A 24777-nucleotide genomic window follows, 5' to 3' on the forward strand; every position below is an offset into this window, starting at 1 on the left:
TTAACCGCTATGTCACGGGGCGGGACACCCTCATCTTTTTTTATAGTATACCATTTTGATTCCTATCTCATTTTCTTTTTTTTTTTTTTTTTTTTTTATTAATGTTATGATGGATTACAAGCTTGTGAAATTTCAGTTGTACATTTTTGTTAGTCATGTTGTGGGTACACCACTTCCCCCTCCGTACCCTCCCCCCACCCCCCCTTTTCCCTGGTAACCACCGATCAGATCTCCTTCTCAATATACTAATTTCCACCTATGAGTGGAGTCATATAGAGTTCGTCTTTCTCTGACTGACTTATTTCGCTTAACATAATGCCCTCGAGGTCCATCCACATTGTTGTGAATGGGCCAATTTCGTCTTTTTTTATGGCTGAGTAGTATTCCATTGTGTATATATACCACATCTTCTTTATCCAATCATCAGTTTCTGGGCATGTAGGCTGGTTCCACGTCTTGGCTATTGTAAATAATGCTGCGATGAACATAGGGGTGCAACGGACTCTTGAGATATCTGATATCAGGTTCTTAGGATAGATACCCAGTAATGGGATGGCTGGGTCATAGGGTATTTCTATTTTTAACTTTTTGAGAAATCTCCATACTGTTTTCCATAGTGGCTGTACCAGTTTGCATTCCCACCAACAGTGTATGAGGGTACCTCTTTCTCCACAACCTCTCCAACATTTGTCGTTCTTGGTTTTGGATGTTTTTGCCAATCTAACGGGGGTAAGGTGATATCTTAGTGTAGTTTTGATTTGCATTTCCCTGATGATTAGCGATGATGAACATCTTTTCATGTGTCTATTGGCCATATTCATATCTTCTTTTGAGAAATGTCTGTTCATGTCCTCTGCCCATTTTTTGATCGGGTTGTTTGTTTTTTTGTTGTTAAGCAGTGTGAGTTCTTTGTATATTATGGAGATTAACCCTTTGTCGGATAAGTGGCTTGTAAATATTATTTCCCAATTAGTGAGCTGTTTTTTTGTTTCAATCCTGTTTTCCCTTGCCTTGAAGAAGCTCTTTAGTCTGATGAAGTCCCATTTGTTTATTTTTTCTATTGTTTCCCTCAACTGAGGAGTTAGTAGGTGATTTTTAATTTTACATGTAGACAGTTGTGTCATCTATAAATATTTGAAGTTTTGTTTCCTCCTTTGCAATTCCTATACTTTTCATTTCTTTTTCTTCCCATACTGAACCGGCTAAGACTTCCAAGAATGTTGGCTAGAAGTGGATCCTGTCTTAGAAATGTTCACCATTAAATATAATCATTGCTGTAGGATTTTATAGATACCCTAAATCAGATTAAGGAAGTTCCTAGTGATTCTCAGTTTCATAAGAATCTTCTCCTTTTAATCATGAATAAATATTTCATCTTATCAGATACTTTCTATCTGTATTGATGTGATCATAATTCTTTTTTCCTTTAAGCTGTTAATGTGGTGAATTTTTACACTGGTGGCTTTTTAAATGTTAAACCAATCTTAATTTGTTAGTATGAACTGAACTTCCTCATGATGTCTTATCTCTTTTTATTGTTGTCGAATTTTGCTAATATTTTACTGAGGATTTCTCTCTCTATGTTTGCAAGTATGATTGGCGTGTAATGTTTCTTTCTCATACTTATAGTTCCAGATTTTGATATCTAGATAGTTCTAGCTCATATAATGAGTCTTGGAGTATACTCACTTTTCTTGTACTGTTTTTATCCATATATGTTTGGTATATAGCACTAGCCAAACCATCTGGGCCTGGAATTATCTTTGAAGGAAGGCTTTTAAATTACTCATATTAATTTCTTTAATAGCTTCTAATTTTTCACTTTTGTTTGTCTTTTGGTAAAATCTAAGTTTTTTTAAAGAATTTTTCCATTTTATCGTAATTTTCAAAATTTTCAAAATTCAAAAATTGGAACAAATTGGCACACAATATGCACTAAATATCTTTTAAAATAGATTTTTAAAGTGTTCAATTCAGTGGTTTTTAGTATATCCGAGATATGTGCAGCCATCAACACTGCTAATTTTAGCACCTTTTTATCACTTCCAGAAGAAACTCTGTATCCTTTAACTCAGCTCCGTAACCCTTGTCTCTCCTCCCAACCCTAGGCCACCACTAACATATTTCATGTCTCCAGACATTTCCCTATTCTGGACTTTCATATGAGTGGAATCATATAGTACGTGGTGTTTTGTGACTGGCTTGTTTCACTTAGCATAATGGTTTCAAGATTCATCCATGTTGCAGCGTGAATCAGTACCTCATTCTTTTTTATGGTCGAATAATCTTCTATTGTATGGATATATCACATTTTGCATAGCCGTTTGTCCACTGATGGACATTTGGGTCATTTCCTCTTTTTGTCTATTATGAATAATACTGCTATAAACATTCATGTACAAGTTTCTCTGTGGAAATATATCTTAATTTCTCTTGGGTATATAGACCTAGGAATAGAAATTCTCGTCATACGGTAATACTATGTCAACCTTTTGAGGAACCACCACAATGTTTTCCAAAGTAGCGGGACCATTTTACATTTCCATCAGCAGTGTATAAGACCTCTGATTTCTTCACATCCTCACCAACACTTATTGTTTTCTGACTTTTTTACTCTAACCATCCTAGCGAGTGTGGAGTGAATTTCATTCTGGTTTTGATTTGCATTTCTCTGATGACTAATGATGTCAAGTATCTTTTCACGTGTTTTTTGACCATTTGTATATCTTCTTTGGAGAAATGAGTATTCAAATCCTTTGCCCAATTTTTAATTGGGCTATTTGCCTCTTTATTATTGAGTTGTGAGAGCTCTTGATATATTCCAGATACAAATCCCTTAACAGATATATGGTTTGCAAACATTTTCTCGCATTCTGTGGGTGACTCTTCACTTTCCTGATTATGTCCTTTGAAGCACAAACATGCATCTATTTTTTTTGTTGTTGTTATTCATCTTCTTGGTGTCATACCTAAGAATCCTTTGCCAAATCCAACATCAGGAGGATTTACCCCTCTGTTTTCTTCTAAGAGATTTTTAGCTTTAGCTTTTACATATAGGTCTCTGATTCATGTTGAGATATTTTTTTATATGATGTGAGATAAGGCTCCAACTTCATTCTTTTGCATGTGGCTATCCAGTCATCTCAGCACCATTCATTGAAATGACTATTCTTTCCCTGTTGAATGGTCTTGGTACCCTTATCAAAAATCAGTTGACCATAGATGTACAGGTTTATTTCTGAACTCTCAATTCTATTCCATTGATTTATTTGTCTGTCTTTGTCCCAATACACACTATGTTGATTACCATTGCCTTGTAGTAAATTTTGAAATTGGAAAGTGACAGTCTGCCTACATTCTTCTTCTTTTTCAGGATATCTTTTGCTATTCTGGGTTCCCTGCAATTCCATATGAATTTTAGAATCAATTGTCAATTTTCACAAAGAAGTCAGGTAGGATTCTGATATGGATTGTATTGAACTGATAGATCAGATTGGGGAGTGTCACCATCTTAACAACGGTAAGTCTTCCAATTCATGAATTTGGGATATTTCATAGTTTCCAGAGCATAATACTTCACTTCTCTTACTAAATTTATTCCTAAGTATTTTATTGTTTTTGATGTTATTGTGAAAGAAAATTTTCTTAATTTAATTTTCAAATTGTTTATTGCAAGTGTATAGATACACAATTTATTTCTATATTGATCATTCATCCTGCAACCTAACAAAACTCATTCATTAGTTTTTTAGTAGATTTCTTAGGAATTTCTATATACAACATATGTCATCTGCAAATAGAGATAGCTTTACTTCTTCCTTTCCAATCTGGATGCCTTTTATTTCCCTTTCTTGCCTAATTGCCTTATTTAGAACCTCCAGTACAATGTTGAATAGAAGTGGGAAGGATTGGTCTTGTTCTGATCTCAGAAGGACAGCATCCAGTATTTCATGACTCAGTGTGTTAGTGAGATTTTCATAAATGTCCTTTATCAGGTTGAGGAAATTCCCTTCTATACCTAGTTTGCTAGGTGTTTCTATCATGAAAGGATTTTGGATTTTGACAAGTGCTTTTTCTGTCTCTATTGAGGTGATCATGTGATTTTTGCTTTTTATTCTATTGATATGAGATATTACATTAATTGATTTTTAGACATTAAAATGTTAAATTACTTCACATCCCTGGGACAAATCCTACTTGGTTGTTGTTATGGACTGAATTGCCTCTCCCCAAATCCATATGTTGAAGCCCTAACCCTTGGTACCTCTAAATGTGACTGTATTCAGTGATAAGGCCATTAAAGAGATAATTAAGTTAAAATGAGACCCTATTCCAATCTGACTAGTGTCCTTGAAGGAAAAGTAGTTATGACAAAGAGACACCAGAGATGACCACACACAAACAAAAGGCCATGTAAGCACACAGCAAGAAGGTGGCCATCTGCAAGCCAAGGAGAGATGCCTCCGAAATTACTAAACCTGCCAATACCTTACTCTTGGACATCTAGCCTCCAGAATAATACATTTCTGTTGTTTAAGCCACCCAGTCTGTGGTATTTTGTTATGGCACCCTTAGCAAAGTAAGGCAGTCATGGTGTAGAATTCTTTTTATATGTTGCTAGATTTGGCTTGCTAGAATTTTGTTGAGGATGTTTGCATATTCATAAGAGATAGTGGTCTATAGTTTTCTTGTGATATCTTTGTCTGGTTTTGATTCAGGGTAATACTGGTCTCAAAACAAGTCAGGAAGTGTTCCCTCCTCTTCTATTTTTTGGAAGAATTTGTGAAGAACTGGTATTAGCTCTTCTTTAAATGTGTGGTAGAATTCAACGAAGACCTACCTAGCCCTGGGCTTTTCATTACGGGTAGGATTTATTTATTTATCTGTCTGTCTACCTATTTACCTACCTATATCTATTTCTTTATTACTGATCTGGTCTCTTCCTTTATTATAAGTGTACTCAGATTGTCTATTTCTTCTTGAGTCAGCTCCCCTGGTAGCTTGTGTATTTTTAGGAATATGTCCATTTCATGTAAGTTTTCTAACTTGTTGGCATACGACTTATCATTTATAATGATCCTTTTATTTCTGTAGGGCTGGTGGTAATGTACCCTCTTTCAATTCTGATTTTAGTATTTTGAGTCTTTTTCTTTTCTTGGTCAAGCTAGTTAAAGGTTTACCTATTTTGTTGATCTTTTCAAAGAACAAACTTTGGGTTTCATTAATTTTCTCTATTGATTTTCTATTCAATATCTCACTAATTTCTACTCTAATCTATACTATTTCCTTCCTTCTGCTTATTTTGTATTCTTTCCAGTTTCTTAAGGTGGAAGGTTACGTTATTGATTCTAGATGTTTCTTCTTTCTAATGTAGGCACTTACATGTATAAATTTCCCTTAAGCACTGCTTTAGCTGCATCCTGTAAGCTTTGGCATATTGTGTCTTGATTAGCAATCATCTCAAAGTATTTTCTGATTTCCCTTTTGATTTCTCCTTTGACCCATGGTTATTTAGGCGTGTGTTGTCTAATTTACATATATCTATGAGTTTTCCTGGTTTTTCCCTGTTATTATTTCTAATTTCATTTCATTATGGTTAGAGAACATAATTTGTATTATTTCTACCCTTTTAAGACTGTTGAGTTCTGGCCTTGCATATGGTCTATCCCATAGAATGTTTCATGTTCTTGAGAAGAATGTAGATTTTCTTGCATGTTGGGTGGAGTATTTTGTAGATGTCTGTTAGTTCTAGTTGGTTTATAGTATTGTTCCAGTCTTCTATTTCCTTGTTGAACTTCTGTCTAGTTGTTCTGTCCATTATTGAAAGTGGGATTGAAGTCTCCTGCTATCATTGTTGAATTGTCTATTTCTTCTTTCATTTCTGTCAGTTTTTAAAAAATATATTTTGTCACTGCTATTGTGTGCATACATGCTTATAATTTTTCTATCTTCCTATTGGATTGACTCTTCTATCATTATAAAATGTCTCTCTTTATCTCCAGTAACTTTTTTTTGTCCTCAAGTCTATTTTGTCTTGTATCAGTACAGCCACTTCACCTTTCTTGTGGTTGGTGTTCTTGTAATACATCCTTTACCACCCTTTTACTTCAGTCTCTTTGTATCTTTGAAACCAACATATGTCTCCTGTAAACAGGATATCATTGGATCATTTTTTTTATAAGTCTGACAATCTGTGCCCTTTATTTGGATTGTTTAATCCATCTACATTTAATATTCCTATTGATATAGTTGGATTTATAGCTACCATTTTACTTTATGTGTTCCATATGTCTCATATCTGTTTGTCCTTTATTCCTCCTTTATTACTTTCTTCTGCATTAAGTGAATATTTTCTAATGTATCATTTTAATTTTAATAATTTTTTTTCACTATATTTTTGACACTTTTCTAAGTGGTTGTTCTAGGGCTTACCATACACGTCTTGTCAAAATCAGCTTTGGATTTTTATTAGCTTAATTGCAGTAATATATTAAAGTATTGCTTCTGTGTAGCTCTATTCACTAATCCCCCCTTTCATGGTATTATTTTTATACACATTACAACTATTAATGTTACAAACATAACACAGTTATAAACATAATTATCATTTTACCATTTGTCATCATTTCCTTAGTGCGTTACAGCTTTGCTCCTACCCACCTTCTTTGTGCTATTATTGGCAAATATATTACACACATATTACATTTCTAATGTCATAGGCCCAATAATACATATATATCTGTTATTTTATATAATTTTTTTCAAATAAGATTTAAAAAGGAGTAAATATATTAACAGTGTTGTTATAATTACATGTGCTGGTGTCCTTCGTTTGTGTGGATATGAATTACCATCTGGGGTTACTCGCTTTCAAGGTGAAGAATTTTCCTTAGTATTTTGTGTAAGGTGGATCTGCAAGCAATAAATTCTTTCAGTTCTTGCTTATCTGGGAAACTATTTCATCTTCAATTTTGAATGATAGTTTTGCTGAATATAAGATTCTTGGTTGACAGTTTTTTCTTTGACAACTTCAAATATTGTATCCTCTGCCTTCCTGCCTCATTGTTTTTGCTGAAAAGCTATCTGTTAACTTTATTAGGGTTCCCTCACAAGAGATACACTGTTTTTCTTCTGCTGCTTTCAGGACTGTTATTTTTTATATGGTGTAAAGTAAGAGTCCTACCTCATTCTTTTGCAGGTAGATATCCAGTTTTCCCAATATCTTTGTTGAAAAGACCATCCTTTCCCCATTGCATAGTCTTGGCATCCTTGTTGAAAATCATTTGACCACATATCTGAGGGTTTATTTCTGGACTCTCTATTCTATTCCATTGTTCTATATGTCTGTCTTCATGCCAGTGCTACACTGTGATTACTGCAGCTTTGTAACAAGTTTTGAAATCAGGAAGTGTGAGACCTCCAACTTTGTTCTTATTTATTGAGATTGTTTTAGCTATTTGGGGTCCCTTCATATTCCATACGAATTTTAGGATGCCTTTTTATATTTCTGGAAAAAAAGTCATTGGGATTATGATAGGGATTGCCTTGAATCTGTGGATTACTTTGGGTAGTATTGAAAACAATATTGTCTTCCAATTCATGAACAAAGGATGTCTTCCCATTTATCGTCTTTGATTTCTTTCAGCAATTTTTGTAGTCATCAGTGTGCAAGTCTTTCACATCCCTAGTTAAGTTTATTCCTAAGTATTTTATGCTTTTTGATGCTATTGTAAATCAAAATCTTTTTCTTAATTTTCTTTTTGAATTTTTCATTGCTAGTATATAGAAATGCAACAGATTTTTTTGTGTTAATTTTGCATCTTACAGCTTTGCTGGATTTATTAGTTCTAACAGTTTTTCATGTGGAGTCTTTAGGGTTTTCTACATATAAGATCATATCATCTGTGAATTGAGATAATTTTACTTCTTCCTTCCCACTTTGGATGACTTTTCTTTCTTTCTCGTTTTTTTTTTTTTTTTTTTTTTGCCTAATTGCTCTGTCTAGGACACCTGACTAATATGTTGAACAGAAGTGGTGAAAGTGGGCATCCTTATTCCTTATCTTAGGGGAAAAGCTTTCAGTCTTTCATCATTGAGTAGGATGTTATCTGTGGGTTTTTCAGAACGCCCCTGAGGAAATCTTTTCTTTTTCAAGTCAGTTGAAAGGCTTTTAAAAAATGTTGTTTTAAAAATCATGAATGGATATTGAATTTTTTTAAAATGCTTTTTCTTTATTTGTTGTGATGATTACTTTTTTTTTTCAGTCTTTAATACAGCAAGTAGTATGGATTTTTAAGTATTGGAACAAGCTTGCATGCATTATTCCTTTTACATAGTATTGTTAATACTATGTAATATGCATGTACTGTATATATGAATGTACAATATATACATAATGCATATAATGTGTATACAATTGTTATGGACTGAATGTTTGCGTACCCCCAAAATTGATATGTTAGAATCCTAATCCTAATCCCAACGAGATGGTATTGGGAGGTGGAATCTTTGAGAGAGAATTAAGTCATGAAGTTGGAGCCCTCATGAATGGGATTAGTTCCCTTATGAAAAGAGGCCAGAGAGCTAGCAAAATGTCTGCCATGTGAGGATATAATGAGAAATTGGCAGTCTGCAACCTGGAAAAGTATCCTCACCAGAACCCGAGCACACTGGCATCCTAATCGTGGACTTCCAGCGGCAGAGCTGTGAGAAACAAACTTCTTTGTTTCTAAGCCACCCAGTCTACAGTACTTTGTTATAGCAGCCTGAGCTAAGATCATAGCACATGGAATATTTACACAAATACGTAATATTAATTTCTTAAAATTATCTTAGGGTAATTTCCTTTTTTGGCTATTATACAAAAAGCTGCTATGAACATTCATGTACTACTCTTTGTATAAACATATGCTTTTTTTTTCTCTTGAGTAAACACCTAGAAGTAGAATGGCTGAATGATCCAGTCGGTATTTATTTAACATTTGATAAGCTGGCAAATTGTTTTTCATTTTCCACTCCTTCCAGCAGTGTATGAGAGTTCTACTTCCTCTACAACCTGGCCAACCTTTGGCATGGTCAGTCTCTTAATTTTAGCTATTCTAATAGGTGTGCAGCAGAAACTTATGGTTTTAATTTGCATTTCCCTCATGACTAATGCGGATCATCTTTTGGGGCTCATTTGCCATCCGTACATGTACTTTGGTGAAGTGTTTTTTCAAATGTTGTGCTCATTTTTAAAATTAGCTTGTCTTAATATTGTTTATGTATTTTGGATACAGGTACTTTATCAGATAAATGCTTTGCGATTAATTTTTCCCCATTGTCTGGCTTTTCCTTCCATTCTGTTAGCAATGTCTTTCAAAGACCAGAAGTTTTAATTTTGACAAAGTCCAGTTTACCAATTTTATCTTTAATGGAGTGTGTTTTTGGTGTCATATCTGAAAAATCATTGCCTAGCCCATTCAAATTTATACATTATATACTCTTCTGTATACATTATTCTTTGATTAAAAATTTAAAAAAGTCAGTCCTTAATTATGTTTTCTAATGAGATAACCAATTTTATGACAATTCACTGTATGATATTTTCTAGACTACATTGCAAAGAAGAGTGGATGACAGCTGTACTATCCACATTACAGCTGAATTAGCTACAATTAATATTATAACCAACTAGCTCTTAAGGTCATGAGTAGACTTTCCTCATTCTACACCAATATTCTTATTACTAACATTGGACTATAAGACCCAACTGCCACTATTATGCTGTATGATATTTTTTTTTTAAAGATTTTATTTTTTCCTTTTTCTCCCCAAAGCCCCCCCATACATAGTTGTATATTCTTCGTTGTGGGTCTTTCTAGTTGTGGCATGTGGGACGCTGCCTCAGCGTGACTTGATGAGCAGTGCCATGTCCGTGCCCAGGATTCGAACCAACGAAACACTGGGCCACCTGCAGCCAAGCGCGCGAACCTAAACACTCGGCCACGGGGCCAGCCCCTATGCTGTATGATATTTTATGTGGTAAAGACTGCAACAAAATCAATATATCAATATTAGAGGCGAACGCTTATTTCAAAGCAGTATATTTTCTACCCTTAACATTTCCATCAAGTTCTTCATGACATCATTTTCAAATAAACTCAGAATTCTAAAGAATATTACCTGTGTGACTGTCCTTGAGGTGGGACTATTCAGTTTTTCTGCTGATTTCATGTCAGGTAGAATCATCGCAGTTCTTGAAACAGCCATTCTGCTTTGGTTTGCACCAAAATATCCTCTTGTTTGCGTTGCCTTTACCTTACCAGGAAAGCTAATGGACTTCGGCTGTGAGGTAATAGTCCTATAGGAGGAAAAGAAAACATAATACAGAGGATCCACAATTGAAGAAAAACTAACCAACAATAAAAAAAAGACACATTCAGAAACATGAAAAAATCTAAAGTATAAACAAGAAATAATAGCTACTTTAGAACTGTGTGTAAGCATAGAATGTTTCCATGCATTATGTCACTTTTTCTTCAACATAACTCTAAGAGGTTGCTATTAATATTATTTTATATAAAATCAAGAGGCTTGGAGGGAACATTCCTATTAGTGTGGAAATTTGAACCCAGGCAGTTAGGTCGGAAGTCTACACTGATTTCTCTGGGTCTCAGTTTCCTTATCTGTACGGTGAGGATAATAATAATAGTACCTACCCATAGGTTATTATGAGGACTAAGTGAATTAATTTATACACTGTTGCTAGGAAGTGCCCGGCACACAGTGAGCACAAACAAGTATAGAGTGCAGTTAGATAGACAGATTGAAGCATGAGTAATAAAACCTGGGAAAGAATATCATGTTCCTGCGTGAACAATTACACGGTAATGTTTTTTTTTTTGAGGAAGATCAGCCCTGAGCTAACACTACCGCCAATCCTCCTCTTTTTTGCTGAGGAAGACTGGCCCTGAGCTAACATCCATGCCCATCTTCCTCCACTTTATATGTGGGACACCTGCTACAGCATGGCTTGACAAGCAGTGCTGGGTCTGCACCCGGGATCTGAGCCAGCGAATCCCGGGCTGCGGAAGCAAAATGTGCGAACTTCACTGCTGTGCCCCCAGGCTGGCCCCTACATAGTAATTTTTAATAAGAAGAGAAGTTATAATCAAAATGTTTGTCTCCAGCAGAAAAAACACGATTTCACTTTTGGCTCTACTCTCTCAATTCCTTAAGACAAAAACCCACCTTATCATTCATTCTAGTAGTCTCATTATACTGTGGATTTCTATAAAACGAGGATGATCTTCCCTTATGTTATAGAAAGGAAATACGTTTCCAAAGAAAATATTTGTAACAATACTTTTATTTTTCAAATCATAAAAGATCAGACAGGAACAAAATATTTTTAAATGACAACAATCAATCCTCTATTCATATTTTATTTTTCTTCACAGCCTTTATTATCACTTGGCACTTTGCTGTTTTTCCATCCTCATCTTTAGGGCCAGAACCTTGTTTTGTTCATTGCTGTATCCTTAGCACCCAGGATAGTGCCGAGTATATTGTGGGCAGTAAATAAGAATTTTAAAAATAAATGAATAAATGAATCCCATTCATGCCCTATTTCAAATTTACATTCTTTTTAAGTATCCTACTCTATTGTTCCTCCTTTAGTCTCTAAATGACTTTACTCCAACATCTCTAAGAAAATAAAAAGGATCAATCAGGTAAAAACTCCTTAAATAACTTCTCCACTTTCATTATATTCTTCTTTCATATCCTACAAACTCACCTAAATCCATCCTTTTATTTTCTTCCTTGTTCAGCAAAAGAATTGCCATTCTCATCTAAGGCTAATCTTGCTACGTGTGCTCTGAAACCTGTCTCCTACTGCTTTCTCAGGGACTCTTCTCCATCGATAATTCCCTGTCTCCTCCATCTCATTTCCTATCTTTTTCCCTTGAGCATGTAATTGTACTCCAGTCATCCCCTCAACTTAGAAATCTTTCCTTTAGCTATGTCTTCCTCTATCTACTACTATATCTCTCCTTCCTTTCACAATATTCGTCAATAATACTGTCTACTTCCTCACTCCTCTTATTTGCTCCGCAATTCACTGTGATCTAGTTCCACCCTCTCCTCCCCCACTGCAAAGAGACGACTTTCACTTAAATCACCTAGTGCTCCAAATTGTCAGATCCAAGGGACTCTTTTCAGGACTTATCTTTATAGCATCTGACAGTTCACCATTCCCCCTTCTACTTAAAATTGACTTCTCCAATTGGTTCCTGTGACACTACCGTCTCCTATTCATCAGCCTCCTTGGAACTTCTAATCACCTGAACTTTCCATTTTCTATCAATTAATCAGGACCTTTTAGGTTTCTCTTCTTTCTCTATTTAACACAAAATCCACAATTCATCCATTGAATCACTCTTTTGCCATAATTTTCAACTCTTATTTTCTTTCTCCTTGACCTTCTGTCCTACTATCCTTACAAAATCCAGCCCTCCCATTCTTTTTATTTGAAGATTACACTTAAGCTTAAACCTCAGTTATCTGTTTTTTCACTATATACACTATCCCAGAGTAAGTTTAACAAAACTCATGGTTTCAATGACTACTTGTATTCCACTTCCTTATGGCAGTCCACAATCATCACCAGCACCTCCTTTCTCCCATCCCCTGAAGATTTTATGTCCTCAATTACTGACTTTCTCTTCAAAACTACTCCTGGCATAATTCCTGAGTACTTCAATATCCATGAAAGTAATCCTAATACCATGGGCTCTTAGCTCCTCAGAGTCTTCTCACGTAAATGATCTTGTCCTCCTTGTTACATCAGCTACTTATTCCCATGGTCATACATTTGACCTTGTCCTTAGCAAGGTCAAGCATCACTTCCTATTTTCCTAGCTTATACACCCTCTTAAACCCCAGCTTCAACCGTCCTTCAATTCTATTAAGACCTTCGAGCTCTTGATTCTACATTTTACACCCTCACCCACACCTCTCATGCAATCTCTTCTCTTTTGAGCTGAAGGTTAATTAATAGAATCCATAGTTAATTATTATAATCACATCTTATTTACACTCTCACCCCTCTTTTCCTTCTTTAAATATACTGTACTTACTGGCCAAACCAAAACTTTGATTACTTCCAATTATCTTCTCACTTTAAGCCTGCACATATGTATTAACCATGTTTCTTTCATTTCCGATTTTATTTCGTTGAACCTTCTCTCCTTTTTTCTTGGTGAGTCTAGCTAAGGGTTTGTCAATTTTGTTTATCTTTTCAAAGAACCAGCTCTTGGTTTCATTAGTTTTTTCTATTTTTTTAGTCTCTATTTCATTTACCTCTGCTCTGATTTTTATCATTTTCTTCCTTCCATGGTTAATACATATGTGCAGGGGTAGGATTAGCTAGTTTGAATAATTTCAGTGGGTTCTGGGGCATAGAGGCCATCCCTAGTTGTCTCTATCTGGCTGTAGAGTGATTAGGAAAGGTGTATAGTGGCCTAGAGTGAGAGCCAGATAAGGGAGGTGGTTGAGGGGTGGACTCTGCTTCAGTTGGTTTATATTGGAAAATTTTGGCCCCTAGTGGGGGCGAAGGGCAACCAGGGAAGCAGGAAGCCAAGGCAAGGTGACTCAGGCAGATCAGGTTGTCCATGTCCATGTTGGACCTATGCATGCAGGGCAGATGTTAACGCATCAAGTTTACAGAGGCTAGAAAGGTTTTTCTTAAAGATTGGCACCTGAGCTAACAACTGTTGCCAATCTTCTTTTTTTTTCCTGTTTTTTTTCTCCCCAAATCCCCCCAGCACATAGTTGTGTATTTTTCTTTTTAGTTGTGAGTCCTTCTAGTTGTGGCATCTGGGACGCTGCCTCAACGTGGCCTGACAAGTGCTGCCATGTCCGCACCTAGGATCTCAACCAGCTCAAGTCTGGGCCGTCGAAGTGGAGCGCGTGAACTTAACCACTCGGCCATGGGGCTGGCCCTAATTCATATTTTATATTATTGGATTCTATTTACTAATATTTTGTTGAGGATTTTTGCATTTATGTTTATGAGAGATATTAGTCTGTAGCTTTCTTTTCTTGTAATGTCCTTGGCTGTTCTCATCTTACTTATCAGCAGAATTTACCCAAATCATCATTCTTTTTGCTTTGACTTTGTTTTCTTTAACTTGGATTGCAGGATACTTCCCTTACCCAGATCTCCTTCTACTTCTTCTGCAGTGTTCCTCCTTGGTCTTCTCATTTCTGTCTATACTCATAGCCTAGGTGAATTCATCCAATGCCATGATTTAAATGCCATCTATATAATAATGACTCCCAAATATATATCTCTAATGGACGGCTCATGTGAATCCTAGACCCACATATCCTCTTGCCTGCTCGACATCTCTAACTCAAAATTAGCATGTCCAAAACTGAGCTCCTCACAACCTCGCCCTCACCCTGTCCGGCGAACCTACTCCTCTTAGTCTTTCTCCGCTTTTGTTAAAGGTAACAAATTCTTCTAGCTATTCTTTGAGCTATTCTTCCAGTTTCTTGGGTGAAAAAACTTCAAAATATATCTAGAATCCAACCTTCAGAACCACTCTGTTGCCACCATCCTGGTCCAAACACTATCCTCTCTTTCTTGGATATTGCAGTAGCCTCCTAACTCATCTTCTCGCTTCACCTCAATCCTTTGAAGTCTGTTCTCTACACCACAACCAGAGTCATTCTTTCAAACACAAGTTGATCATGTCGCTACTCTAGTTGAAACCCTCCATTCATTTCCCATCTCATTCTGAGTAAAAGCCTAACTTGCTACTATGACCTAAAAAGTCCTACCTGCATCCAGTAGGGCTCTGACTTCATGATCACTGCTCTCTCCCCTGTTGACTCTGCCCCAGTCACATTGGTCTCCTTGGTATTCCTCACACATGCCAGGCATATTTCCGTATCAGAGCCTTTGCCCTTGCTGTTCCCTTTGCCTGGAATGGACTTCTCCATACATGCATATGCTTAGCATCCTCACTTCCCTCAGGTCTTTACCTACAACCACCTTCTTAGTGTGGCCTACCCTGGCTCCCCTATCTAAAAATGTCAAATACATCTTAAATCTTCATATCCCCTTGCTTTATTTTTCTCCTTGGTACTTCTTACTAGCTAACATAATGTATCTTTTACTTATTTATCTCGTGAATTAGCTGTTCTCACCCTGCCCCCTAATTAGATCTAAGTTCCATGAGGGTAGGGATTTGGGGCTATTTTGTTCCCTGCTATACCCCTATTGCCTACAATAGTACCCAAACACAGTAGCTGCTTAATAAATATTTGTTGAACGAATGAATAATCCCAAAATCATTATATTCAACTAAAAAAATTCTCTCAGTCTTCATGCTTGAATGTTTACCAGGCTACTGGTTAGCTCCAGCTACATGTCCACCAGACATCTCAAACTGAACACAGGCACAATGAAACCCTACCACATTTACTCACAACCCAGCTCCTCCTCTTTTATTCCCTACAGGAACCTAAAGGGAAATGAATTAGTGAATGATGTGACACTTATCAGTTATGTAGTTACTGGGATCTTATGAGAGAGCATTCTCAGTAAACTCTCAGAAACCTTGACTGTAAGTTTTATGGGAAGGGGCCATGTTTATCACATCCAACATTATAGTCCTGGCTCTTAGCACTCTGCCTGATAGTGGGAAACTAGAGACGGAAAGCACAGACTACTTTCTTAAAGAAATTAAAAGAAGTACCTGTAAACAATTATGTTAGAAATTTATGGTACCTATCTAGCTATGTTAGAAAACAGATGTTTTCAACAGCAACAAATTAGCAGGCAATAAAGAGGTTGACTTTCAAGAGGAGATAACCACTTTGAAAGTTTTGCCCAAAAAACAGTCATGATACAAGAGGTCACGTAGCTGTACATTCTTGAGTTTCCTGAAGCAGGGACCTAAGTTGTTTGGTTCCCTCCTGTATCTTCAGTATCTAGGGTGGTAACTAGAAAATATAAGGCATTTAATTGGTATCCGTGGAATGAACACCTGATGATCGTTTCTATGAAAAAACCAGCAAATGACATTAAAAGCATGCTACACATACAGAAATCTCACTATGAAATATCAAGATGAACAGCAGGGAGTGGCTTAAGAAAAAGTTTCACTATTACCTCCTTCGTATTTACATGGGATGAAGGTAATTCCAATCTAAACCAAATCAATTTCTTCCATTCATTGAACAGTTATTTACAAAACACTTACTGTACATAAGGCTCTGTACTACATGCTGGAAGGGATACAATATGAACCAGACATGGGCCCTAGGGAGCTTACAGTCTAACAAAAACAACTAAAACATGCATATGATTATAATGCAAGCACAAAATTATATTTACCTCAAAAGAGGTACACATAAGAGGAAATGAGTTGTGGCAGAGGTTACTTTGGGTGAGAGGAGTGAGCAGAGAAATCATGAAGGTGACTAAGTTAGGCCTTGATTGTAGGTCAAACGCAAAATGAGCGTATGGGGTGTGTATGTATACGTGTGTTTGTATCTGGTGCAGGTGGAGGTGAGGGAGGAGAGAACAGGAAACACACGCTGAGCAGAGATTACTGTGAGCAATGAAGGGAGAAAAGCAGGTAGGAAATACAGGGAATCCTAAATGATTGAATTAGATGCATGAAGGAAAACAAAGCTTCAGCTTTGAAAAAATAAAACAGCCAGGCTAAGTCTTTGGAATTTATACACAAGCAAGGTTTCTGAGCAGAAGAGTAAAGTCATCAAAACTATGCTTCAGAAAAATTTAGTGGAACACAGAACACATTAGAAACAAGAAGACCCTTCGTTAAGATGCTATGAAAGCGGTCCAGGTGAGTCGTAATCGAGGCTTAACCTGGAGTGGCAAATGTATAAACAAAACAAATGCAAGATATAGCACGTATTAAGCATGTCTTTTTATTTTCCGTATTTTGATGCTGACATTTAGAGTTGCTGATCCTGGAGGGACTGCCCCTCCCAGGGCTAAGCGATCCCATACATTGTCCAGAGGCACATCTTTCAAATGCAAACCAACCAATCCAGACCCATACCCTCAATCACCTCCTTTATCGGCTCTCATAGAAATCTCACTCTCAGGGCCACTATCCGCCTGCCCTAATCACCCCAGAGACAGGAACCAGACAACTAGGGACAGTCCCTATGCCCAGAGCCTTCTGAAATTATTCAAAGGAGCCAATCCTAAACTTGAGAGTCAGATGAGTTTTTAAAATTTACATGAAGTCAACTTAATTTTACCTTGAGATTTCCACACCTACAAGTAAAAACAAAAACCAGACAAGATGAGCAGCAACCGATGTTACTGATGTACATACTCATTCATTCCTTCAGTCAGCAAATATTTATTGAGCACCTTCATTCTAGGCAACAGCAGGGAACCAAACAGACATCTCCGCTCCCATGAACTACCACAGAATTGGGTGAAGACAGATTAACACACGTGTAGAACATAACAAGTAGGGATAAATTTTATGGCGAAAAATAAAGCAAGGGTGAGGACTTCGAAGCGCTGTAAGGAAGAAGTATTATTATTTTACGTAGGGCGGGTTAGAGAAGGACTCTTTGACAAGGTGACATCTGAAGTGAGTCATGAGATTAGCTGGGGGTACAATAATCCAAAGGACAGCAAAGGCACAGGCCTTGAAGTGGGAAAATAACGTGCCTGACATTGTCGTGGAACAATACTGAGTATGATTAGGCAAGGGGAAGAGTCCAAGGTGAGATCCTGCCGGGCCCTGTAAGGATGTGAGCTTTTACTGAGTGAAATGGAAAAAATCGCAGGAGGGTTTTGAGAAGAGGCACAGTGGTGACTATGCTGAAGGTGCTGGCAGGAAGGCCATTTCGGTGGTTACTGCAATGTGACAGTGACTCACACCGGAGTGGTAGTCTGGATTTATTTTGCAGGCAGAAATGGTAGAATCTGCTGATGGAGTAGCGCATTAGAGAAGTCAAGGGTAACTCCAGGCTCTTTTACTGAGTAAGTGGAAGGGTGGAAACTGCCACTTACTGAAATGCAAAGGACTGCAGAGTAGATTAGAGTGGGAAACCAGTCCAGTTTGGGATATGAATTTTGAGATGCCTATTGACTTCTAAGTGCAGATGTTTGGGTTTTTTTTTAAGTTTGTTTTCTTGGGAGAGGTGCTGGCTAGAGATACAAACTCGTGAATCATCAGTATATAGGTGATTTTTAAAGGCAGAAGGCCACAGGTTTACGAAAAAAGACAAAAGGTTTAAAGACTGACCTCAGCAACATCTCAACAGTTAGATATGGGAGAGATGAAGAGGTATCAACCAGCAAGCACTATTTTGAAAAGGAGTAGCCACAAGCCACGGGGAGAACCAGGGAAGAGTCGTGTCTCAGAAACCAAATGAAGTGATTCAAACTCCAGAAGTGATAAACTAGATCGAAGCTCCCGATAGGGGACTTAAGAACGAAACTGAGCAACGGCCATTGCATTTAGCGGGACAGCTACTGCTGACCTTCACAAAGGCTACTTCGCTGCAGGGGGCAGGATGGACAACAAACCTGAGTGCCACATTCAAGAGAAAGTGGAAGGTTCTCTCCCAAGAACGTGCAACGAGTTCTGCCAAAGAAAGATTAGCTGAGCTGGAGGAGATTGGAAAGGAGAGATGCTGACGGTTTGAGAAGAGAACCAAAGTGGTCCGGAAGCGTGCGAGAGTGGACGAATGAGGGGGCTTGAACGGAACTGCTGGGCAGCACTCAGGGCCCATTTGAAGTTAGAAGCGAGACGAGTCCGCAGAGCTGTGAGCGCTCCTCCAGCCTCTCGTTCCACCGCTGCACGAACAGCAAAGCAGAATCGTAAGCAGGAGTGAGTTTAAGGCAGGAGGGGGACGAAAAAATCTCGACTAGAGAGCACAGCGATGTTCAGCCTGGCGGCTCACGGAGAGGACTGAGCATCTGGGCACAGCATGGAAGCAACAAGCTTGAGACTGCAGCCCGAAAACAGCCAGGAGAGGCAGGAGGAAGGGCGGTGCTAAACGAACTAGGTCTTCTCTCCGAGGGCAGGCACAGCAGCGGGGTCTGAAGACGGCCGTACGGGCCGAGGAGGGAGGCACTGCTGCCTGGGAGCTTCGAGGGCTGCTGCCTCAAGCCGGATGCGGGAGGACAGGGGCGCGGAGAGGGCTCCGCCGGGACCAGGGGATGGACGCAGGTGTGAGCGCCGGCACTTACTGCCCGAGGGTCGGCCGACTGCGGCTGCTGACCGGGGAGACCGGCATGGTGGCGTCCGACGGCCTCCGGAGCCCGCAGCCCCAGACGCGGCGTTGGCGGCGCGGGCCGGGGCGCGGGGATGCTTGCCGGGCGCCATGGCGACGGCGCCGCGGCCCAACAAGCGGCCGCGCGGTTGGCTGGCGGCGGGCGGCCGCGGAGGAGGGCGCAGGCGGAGGGGAGGGCCGAGGGTTGGTGGAGCGGGAGGAAGCTGCGGACGACGCCGAGGAGGAGGAGGAGGAGGAGAAGGAGGAGGAGGAGGAGGAGGAGGAGGAGGCGGAGGCGGCGGCCGGGCCCAGGCCCCTCCCAGGCTCCGAATCTCCCGGCTGCAGGCGGATGGATGGGGCTTCTCCAGGCAGTGGCGGCAGCAGCGGAGGCGGCGGCGGCGGCGGCAGCGGCTGTAAGTGCAGCCTCCACACCCCATCCCTGCCCTCCCCGCCCGGCGTGCGCCCGGGGGCTCCCGAGCTGTCGGCGGCCCCCTTTCTCCCGTCCCCTCCCCCACCGCGGAGCGCCGCCCGGAAGACCCTCGATTTCCGGGGAGGGGCGGAGAGAACGCGCCCTGCTCGCCCCCCGCCCCGGAGTCGCCGGCCGCCCGCGGCGCATGCGCAGCTCCCTCCGCCGCCGCCCTCCCGCCCGGTCCTGGCTCTGCGGCGGCGCCCGCTGCGGAGGGAGCTCGCCTCGTTCCGTCGGCTTCCGCCCTGGCTCCTGTCGGCCGGGACCCCGGCGGGTGGGGCTAAGCTGACCAGCCCCCTGTGGCTCCGCCTCTTCCCCGGCGTCTCGGGTTCTGTCCCAGCCCCGGGAGGCTCCTGCTCGCACTGCAGCCCTGTGGTGAGCAGGGTCCCGGGCAAAGCGGCCCTTTGCGGAGGGAGCGAGGGAGGGAAGGGCGATTCGAAGAGGGCTTCCCAGCCCTGGAGGATCCCTGTGGACAGATGTCTCCCCCGCCTTTGACTGGCCTTGTTCTTCCAGCCTTTAGTGGAAAGGTCTCTGGCCTGGAGCCCATCTCTGGTCCTCGCTTGCCGTGTGACCTTGGGCGAGTCACTACTCCTCTCTGGGCCCCAGTGATCCCTAAAGCTTCCTCCATTGCTAAAACTCCTAATTTTGCAGAAAAGCTTATGCAGATACGAGACTGGCCCGTCCACTGAGGTCGCTTAGCCGAGATGACCCAGAGTTGACCGAACCTTCTTTCTTCAGTCGTGGAAAGAGGCAACCTACTTATTGGGTCGCTTTTATTCCTTTACCGTCGGTTGCAGATTGCATTACTCCAGGCTCATTAATGTTTTTCTAAAATCGTCATGGGATCCTTGTCCTAATTCCTGGCCATCTTTTTAAAAATTAGCGACAGGGTGACTGGTGAGCTGTGGTGTCACAGTCTCCGGTCTCCTTACTACTGAGGCTCTCTTTCCTTTGATCCAGATGGTGTGGTGGCTCGATTCTCCCAGTGCCTGGCTGAGTTTCGGACGTGGTTAAGAACCAACTGGTTGAGGTTCAATGCAGACAAGACGGATGTGATGCTGGTAGGCAGGGGCACACTTGGAGATGAAGGGAGGGAAAATCCGAACTCCCTCAAGCAATATAAATACTGTATTACTCTTCTTATATGTTCCAGTGTTTGAGAACTGCTGATGGGCCGATAGTTGCCAGAGTTTGGGTGAGATAAAAATAATGTCAACAATATAAGAACCCTAAAAATATCGGTTTGTGATAATCTGATAAAATGGGGCCACTGGGTAAAACTCTTTATGTAAAAATTATTAAAAGAGAAACCAAAACTGTTCTTTGAACAACCAAAAGGCTATATAAGTGTTTTAGGGTGGCGTTAATAAAAATCAAACTAACAAAAATGACGATGCTGATTGTCACATAGCTGTGGAGCTTCCAAAGGTAACGCGTTACTGCTTTAACCTGCAATCTGCCTGTTAAAGGTAAACTCTCGACTTGGCTAAAAGGTCGTTTTTAAAAATAGGGGAAGCTTTTTGGTATTTAGGTGTTTTTCAACCAAATTACTAGTTATCTGTAAATGTTTACCTGCATGTCATGTGTAGGTTGTCACTTTTAAATAAAACTTTGGGGAAATAGTTTACAAAATAATCTCAAAAGGGACTCAGGGACTCTGAAAATTGTTAGATAGAGAATTTGGTTTTAGGGTTTTGAATGTGCTGTATTAGTCTGTTTCATTCAAACAGCCCCAGAGTCGAAATTGTTACAGGTATTTTCTTGGTAGACTTTGAGAGGTACCTTTTTGAGTTGCATAACAGATGTGTTTATATAGCATAGGTATATATTACTTACATTTGAATCAGGTTGGTACTGAATAAAAGGTTTTATTTCTTAGGTATATGTAAATTTCCAAAGAAGTTTGTTTATTGGTCGGTTTAAGATACTGGTTGAAGTAAAATTGTGACCTTAAAATGTTTTGTTAATAGCAAAATAACTCTGAGGGGGGTGTGTGTGTGTGTGTGTATTATACCCTCTGTAAAATTGTTTAGTAACTTTTTAACGGAGCATTCGGTAAATTGCTTAAAAATAATTTCCCAATATAATAGCAATTTTGAGTAGCTTAATGTGGTAAAAGTTAATGTGAGTTTGCCTGAAAATAAGGAAGCCTTTAGGTGGGGAATGGGAGCTAAAGAGGCATTTATTCAGGCTTTGTATAGTGATTTGTTTTGCTTTGGGACATTAGCCGCAAGTTTCACATAAAATTGGAATTAAACCACACTTTTTAGTTTAACTTTAAATGTTTCGCTACACAATTCTAACAGAACCACCATTTTGGGTTTCACAGTACTCAGGACTATAAACTGTGATAATTTTAAACAGCTCATAAGTGATGGTACATTTCCTCACGCCTTTAACTCTGTCATGTCCTGTTTTCAGCTCTTCTAGTATCAGTAGGCTTTAAAGATTTATTTTTTGTCAACCCAAGTATAAATTTTAACTGTTTATATTTGAATACAAAGAAGACATCTGTTGAATTAACGGAAAGTGCTGAAGAACTCAGGGAAATGAATGGAAGTAACAAGGAAGTAGACTCTGGTTTAATAAAAAGAAAAACGTTCCAGACATTAGAGCTTTTTTAGAAAACAGCAGCCTCTTGATGAGTCCGTGAGTCACTGGAGGTGCTTGAGCACAGGCAGACAAGCCTGGTAGTGGGGAAACATCGTGAGGGATTCCTGCTAGACACGGTAGAAAGTGACTAAAGACCTCCGAGGTCCCATCCAACGCTAAGGTTCTATGGCTAAGGAATAGTTAATTTTTACGTATTTGGTACTGGAGAGGTAAGCAAGCGTTTTGAAAAAGACTTCGCTTTCCTTGAGGTGGCTCCTAAAATTTTTGAAGATAAATATGTCACTAGAAATAAAGGAGAGTAGAACTATACTGAATTTAGTAGTAATGTGTTACCGATGACTTATAATATTGGAGCTGTTTCTCTTTACCTTGAGAATATCTGAACCTAAAAGAAAACTACTGAACCCACATTTATGAAAAAGGGGAGGAGAAGAATGCACAAGGAGTTTTTTCCCCTAAATGATAATGCCACCTAAAATTAGTAAAATTGATACACAATATTAGTAAACTTAAAAGTCATTTATCAGTAAGATGGATACCCATTCAAAGATGTCTCAGACCTCGATTCTCCTATTTCAGAATTCATTCAGTAGCTAAAGGGACCGTGATACCCAGCTTTTTATCACAACTAGGATTTTTGTTGAAGGTTTAACTAAAGAATCAAAGATTAAATGGGCTCAAGCAAGCTAGTTCCTCCTGTACCTTGCATGTTGAGAACACCTTTTAATTGTCATTTTGGTAACCGGCTAAATTTGATGTATTAGCTTTCATATTCCAATGGGAAATCCTCCTGCATCCCCATGGTACTATAAAGCCTGAGTTTCTACCTCTAGGCCCCTGTTCTTTTTATGTTTACCACTTCAGGTCTGTGCACGTCCATGGTTTTTTGCCTTCAGCTGTTTCCATCAAGCATCTCAAAGTGAAAACTATTTGAATATGAACTGACTTTAAAAAAAAGTCAGTTTTATTTCAAGTCCAAAGGACTAAGGTAATTCAACAGGGGTAACTCTTGGGAACTATATACCTATGCTAAAATATTTATTCCCCCAAGAAATCCTGAAAAAACACTTTTATATAAGTAGTCTAAGAAATAAGATGAAAATACTGTACAGTACAGTTAATGGTAAAAATTGTTTGTAGATTTGGGAACCTTAAAGTTTTCCTTTCTCTTCTTTCTCTTGCTTTTCTTTCAGTAGAAAATGTGCATCAGATGTTTATGTTTAATTGGTTTACAGACTGTCTGTGGACTCTTTTCCTGTCAAATTACCAGGTAATGTCCTTTCACTTAGCAGCTACTTCATAAACCTGTTAATGCACAAATTATTCATGCGCAAGTTATTACTGGATGTAAGAATTCCAAGTTAATGTTGAATCTTTGGAAATAGGAAACTGCTTGATAGAGTCTAAAATTTTAAGAGAATACAAATAACTTAAGAAAACAGCCTTCCCCATATTGCACTGTAAGTTAAATATTAAAGAAAAAGTATGTATGTGCACATTTATGCAACATATTGTAGTGCTGGCTTCACATTATTTTGATGGAATGAGTAAGTTTCATGTTTAACTGTTTGATTTTGGTAGTCATTTTTGAAATTTCATCAAGAGGAAGGGACCCTTGAACATTTGGGGAAAAACTGTCTTTTTGAAATAAGACTTTTGACTCCTGGTTCAGTAAAATATGTTAGTGCACGTTTTAATATCACCTTTGCATTAGCCGGTATCCGCCTTAGGGATGGAGGGGAAGCGTGTTTGTTATTTTGCCCTCATTGGCTCTGGCAATCATCAAGGCTCTCATTGGCATCGAGACCAATTGGCAGTTCTAGGCCAATACATCAAAATAAACTTTCAAATTGCAGGCATTTCAGGCATTGCAAATAAGCAGGTTCTCTCTCCATGCAGTCAAGTCGGCGATTATACCCATGCAAGAGCAGCTTTTCAGTATTTCACATTTAAAAATTTTTGCTAGTTGTGCAAAATTCAACCGTTGCACCATTGTGTTGCTACTGGCATCTCGGAAGGTGTGTGAGGAAAAGCAGATGAACTCTGAGGATGGCAGACCGCCTAACACAACCCCTTTTCTTAAGCTCTGCTCGGACCTCCTGAGATTTTGGGATGCGGGATTTTACATCTCCTGTCGGGAGTCACCGAGACGGAAATCTTTGACAAGAGAGAACGGCTTTCAGAGCGCACTAGTTGCCCTTGTTGCATCACAGCAACATCCGTCTTCCAGCAGCTGCGCTTCCAAGAAGGCCTGCGTGGAAAAGAGAACGTGTCTTTCTCCCGGCGGCGGGAGCGCTCGCGCGGCTCCTCGGGCCCCCGCCCTGACCGATGGTCCTCGAGCCCTCGGCCCCGCCGGCGGGCGGCTCGGCGCGGCGCGGGGATGCCCGGCTCCCGCCGCGCCTCGGCCCCGCCCCTCCGCGCTCCCGGGGGGG

The 24777-nt window shown here is 39.7% G+C and overlaps 2 protein-coding genes across 2 annotated transcripts in view; one reads left to right on the top strand and one right to left on the bottom strand.

Moving 5' to 3' along the window:
• Window positions 1-19375, bottom strand: part of DNAI4 (dynein axonemal intermediate chain 4) — a 90052-nt gene extending 70677 nt beyond the window's left edge. Inside the window, exons 1-2 of the mRNA XM_046645242.1 lie at window positions 19244-19375; window positions 10165-10342 (exon numbers count right to left, since the gene is read on the bottom strand). Of these exons, the coding sequence (XP_046501198.1) occupies window positions 10165-10342; window positions 19244-19290 (225 nt within the window). The 5' untranslated portion in view covers window positions 19291-19375. The remainder of the gene's footprint in view (window positions 1-10164; window positions 10343-19243) is intronic.
• MIER1 (MIER1 transcriptional regulator) overlaps window positions 19274-24777 on the top strand; it is a 59303-nt gene continuing 53799 nt past the window's right edge. Inside the window, exons 1-2 of the mRNA XM_046645243.1 lie at window positions 19274-19679; window positions 20693-20793. Of these exons, the coding sequence (XP_046501199.1) occupies window positions 19289-19679; window positions 20693-20793 (492 nt within the window). The 5' untranslated portion in view covers window positions 19274-19288. The remainder of the gene's footprint in view (window positions 19680-20692; window positions 20794-24777) is intronic.

This window comes from Equus quagga, chromosome 18 (assembly GCF_021613505.1).
Source record: "Equus quagga isolate Etosha38 chromosome 18, UCLA_HA_Equagga_1.0, whole genome shotgun sequence".
In the NCBI taxonomy this organism is placed as follows: domain Eukaryota; kingdom Metazoa; phylum Chordata; class Mammalia; order Perissodactyla; family Equidae; genus Equus; species Equus quagga.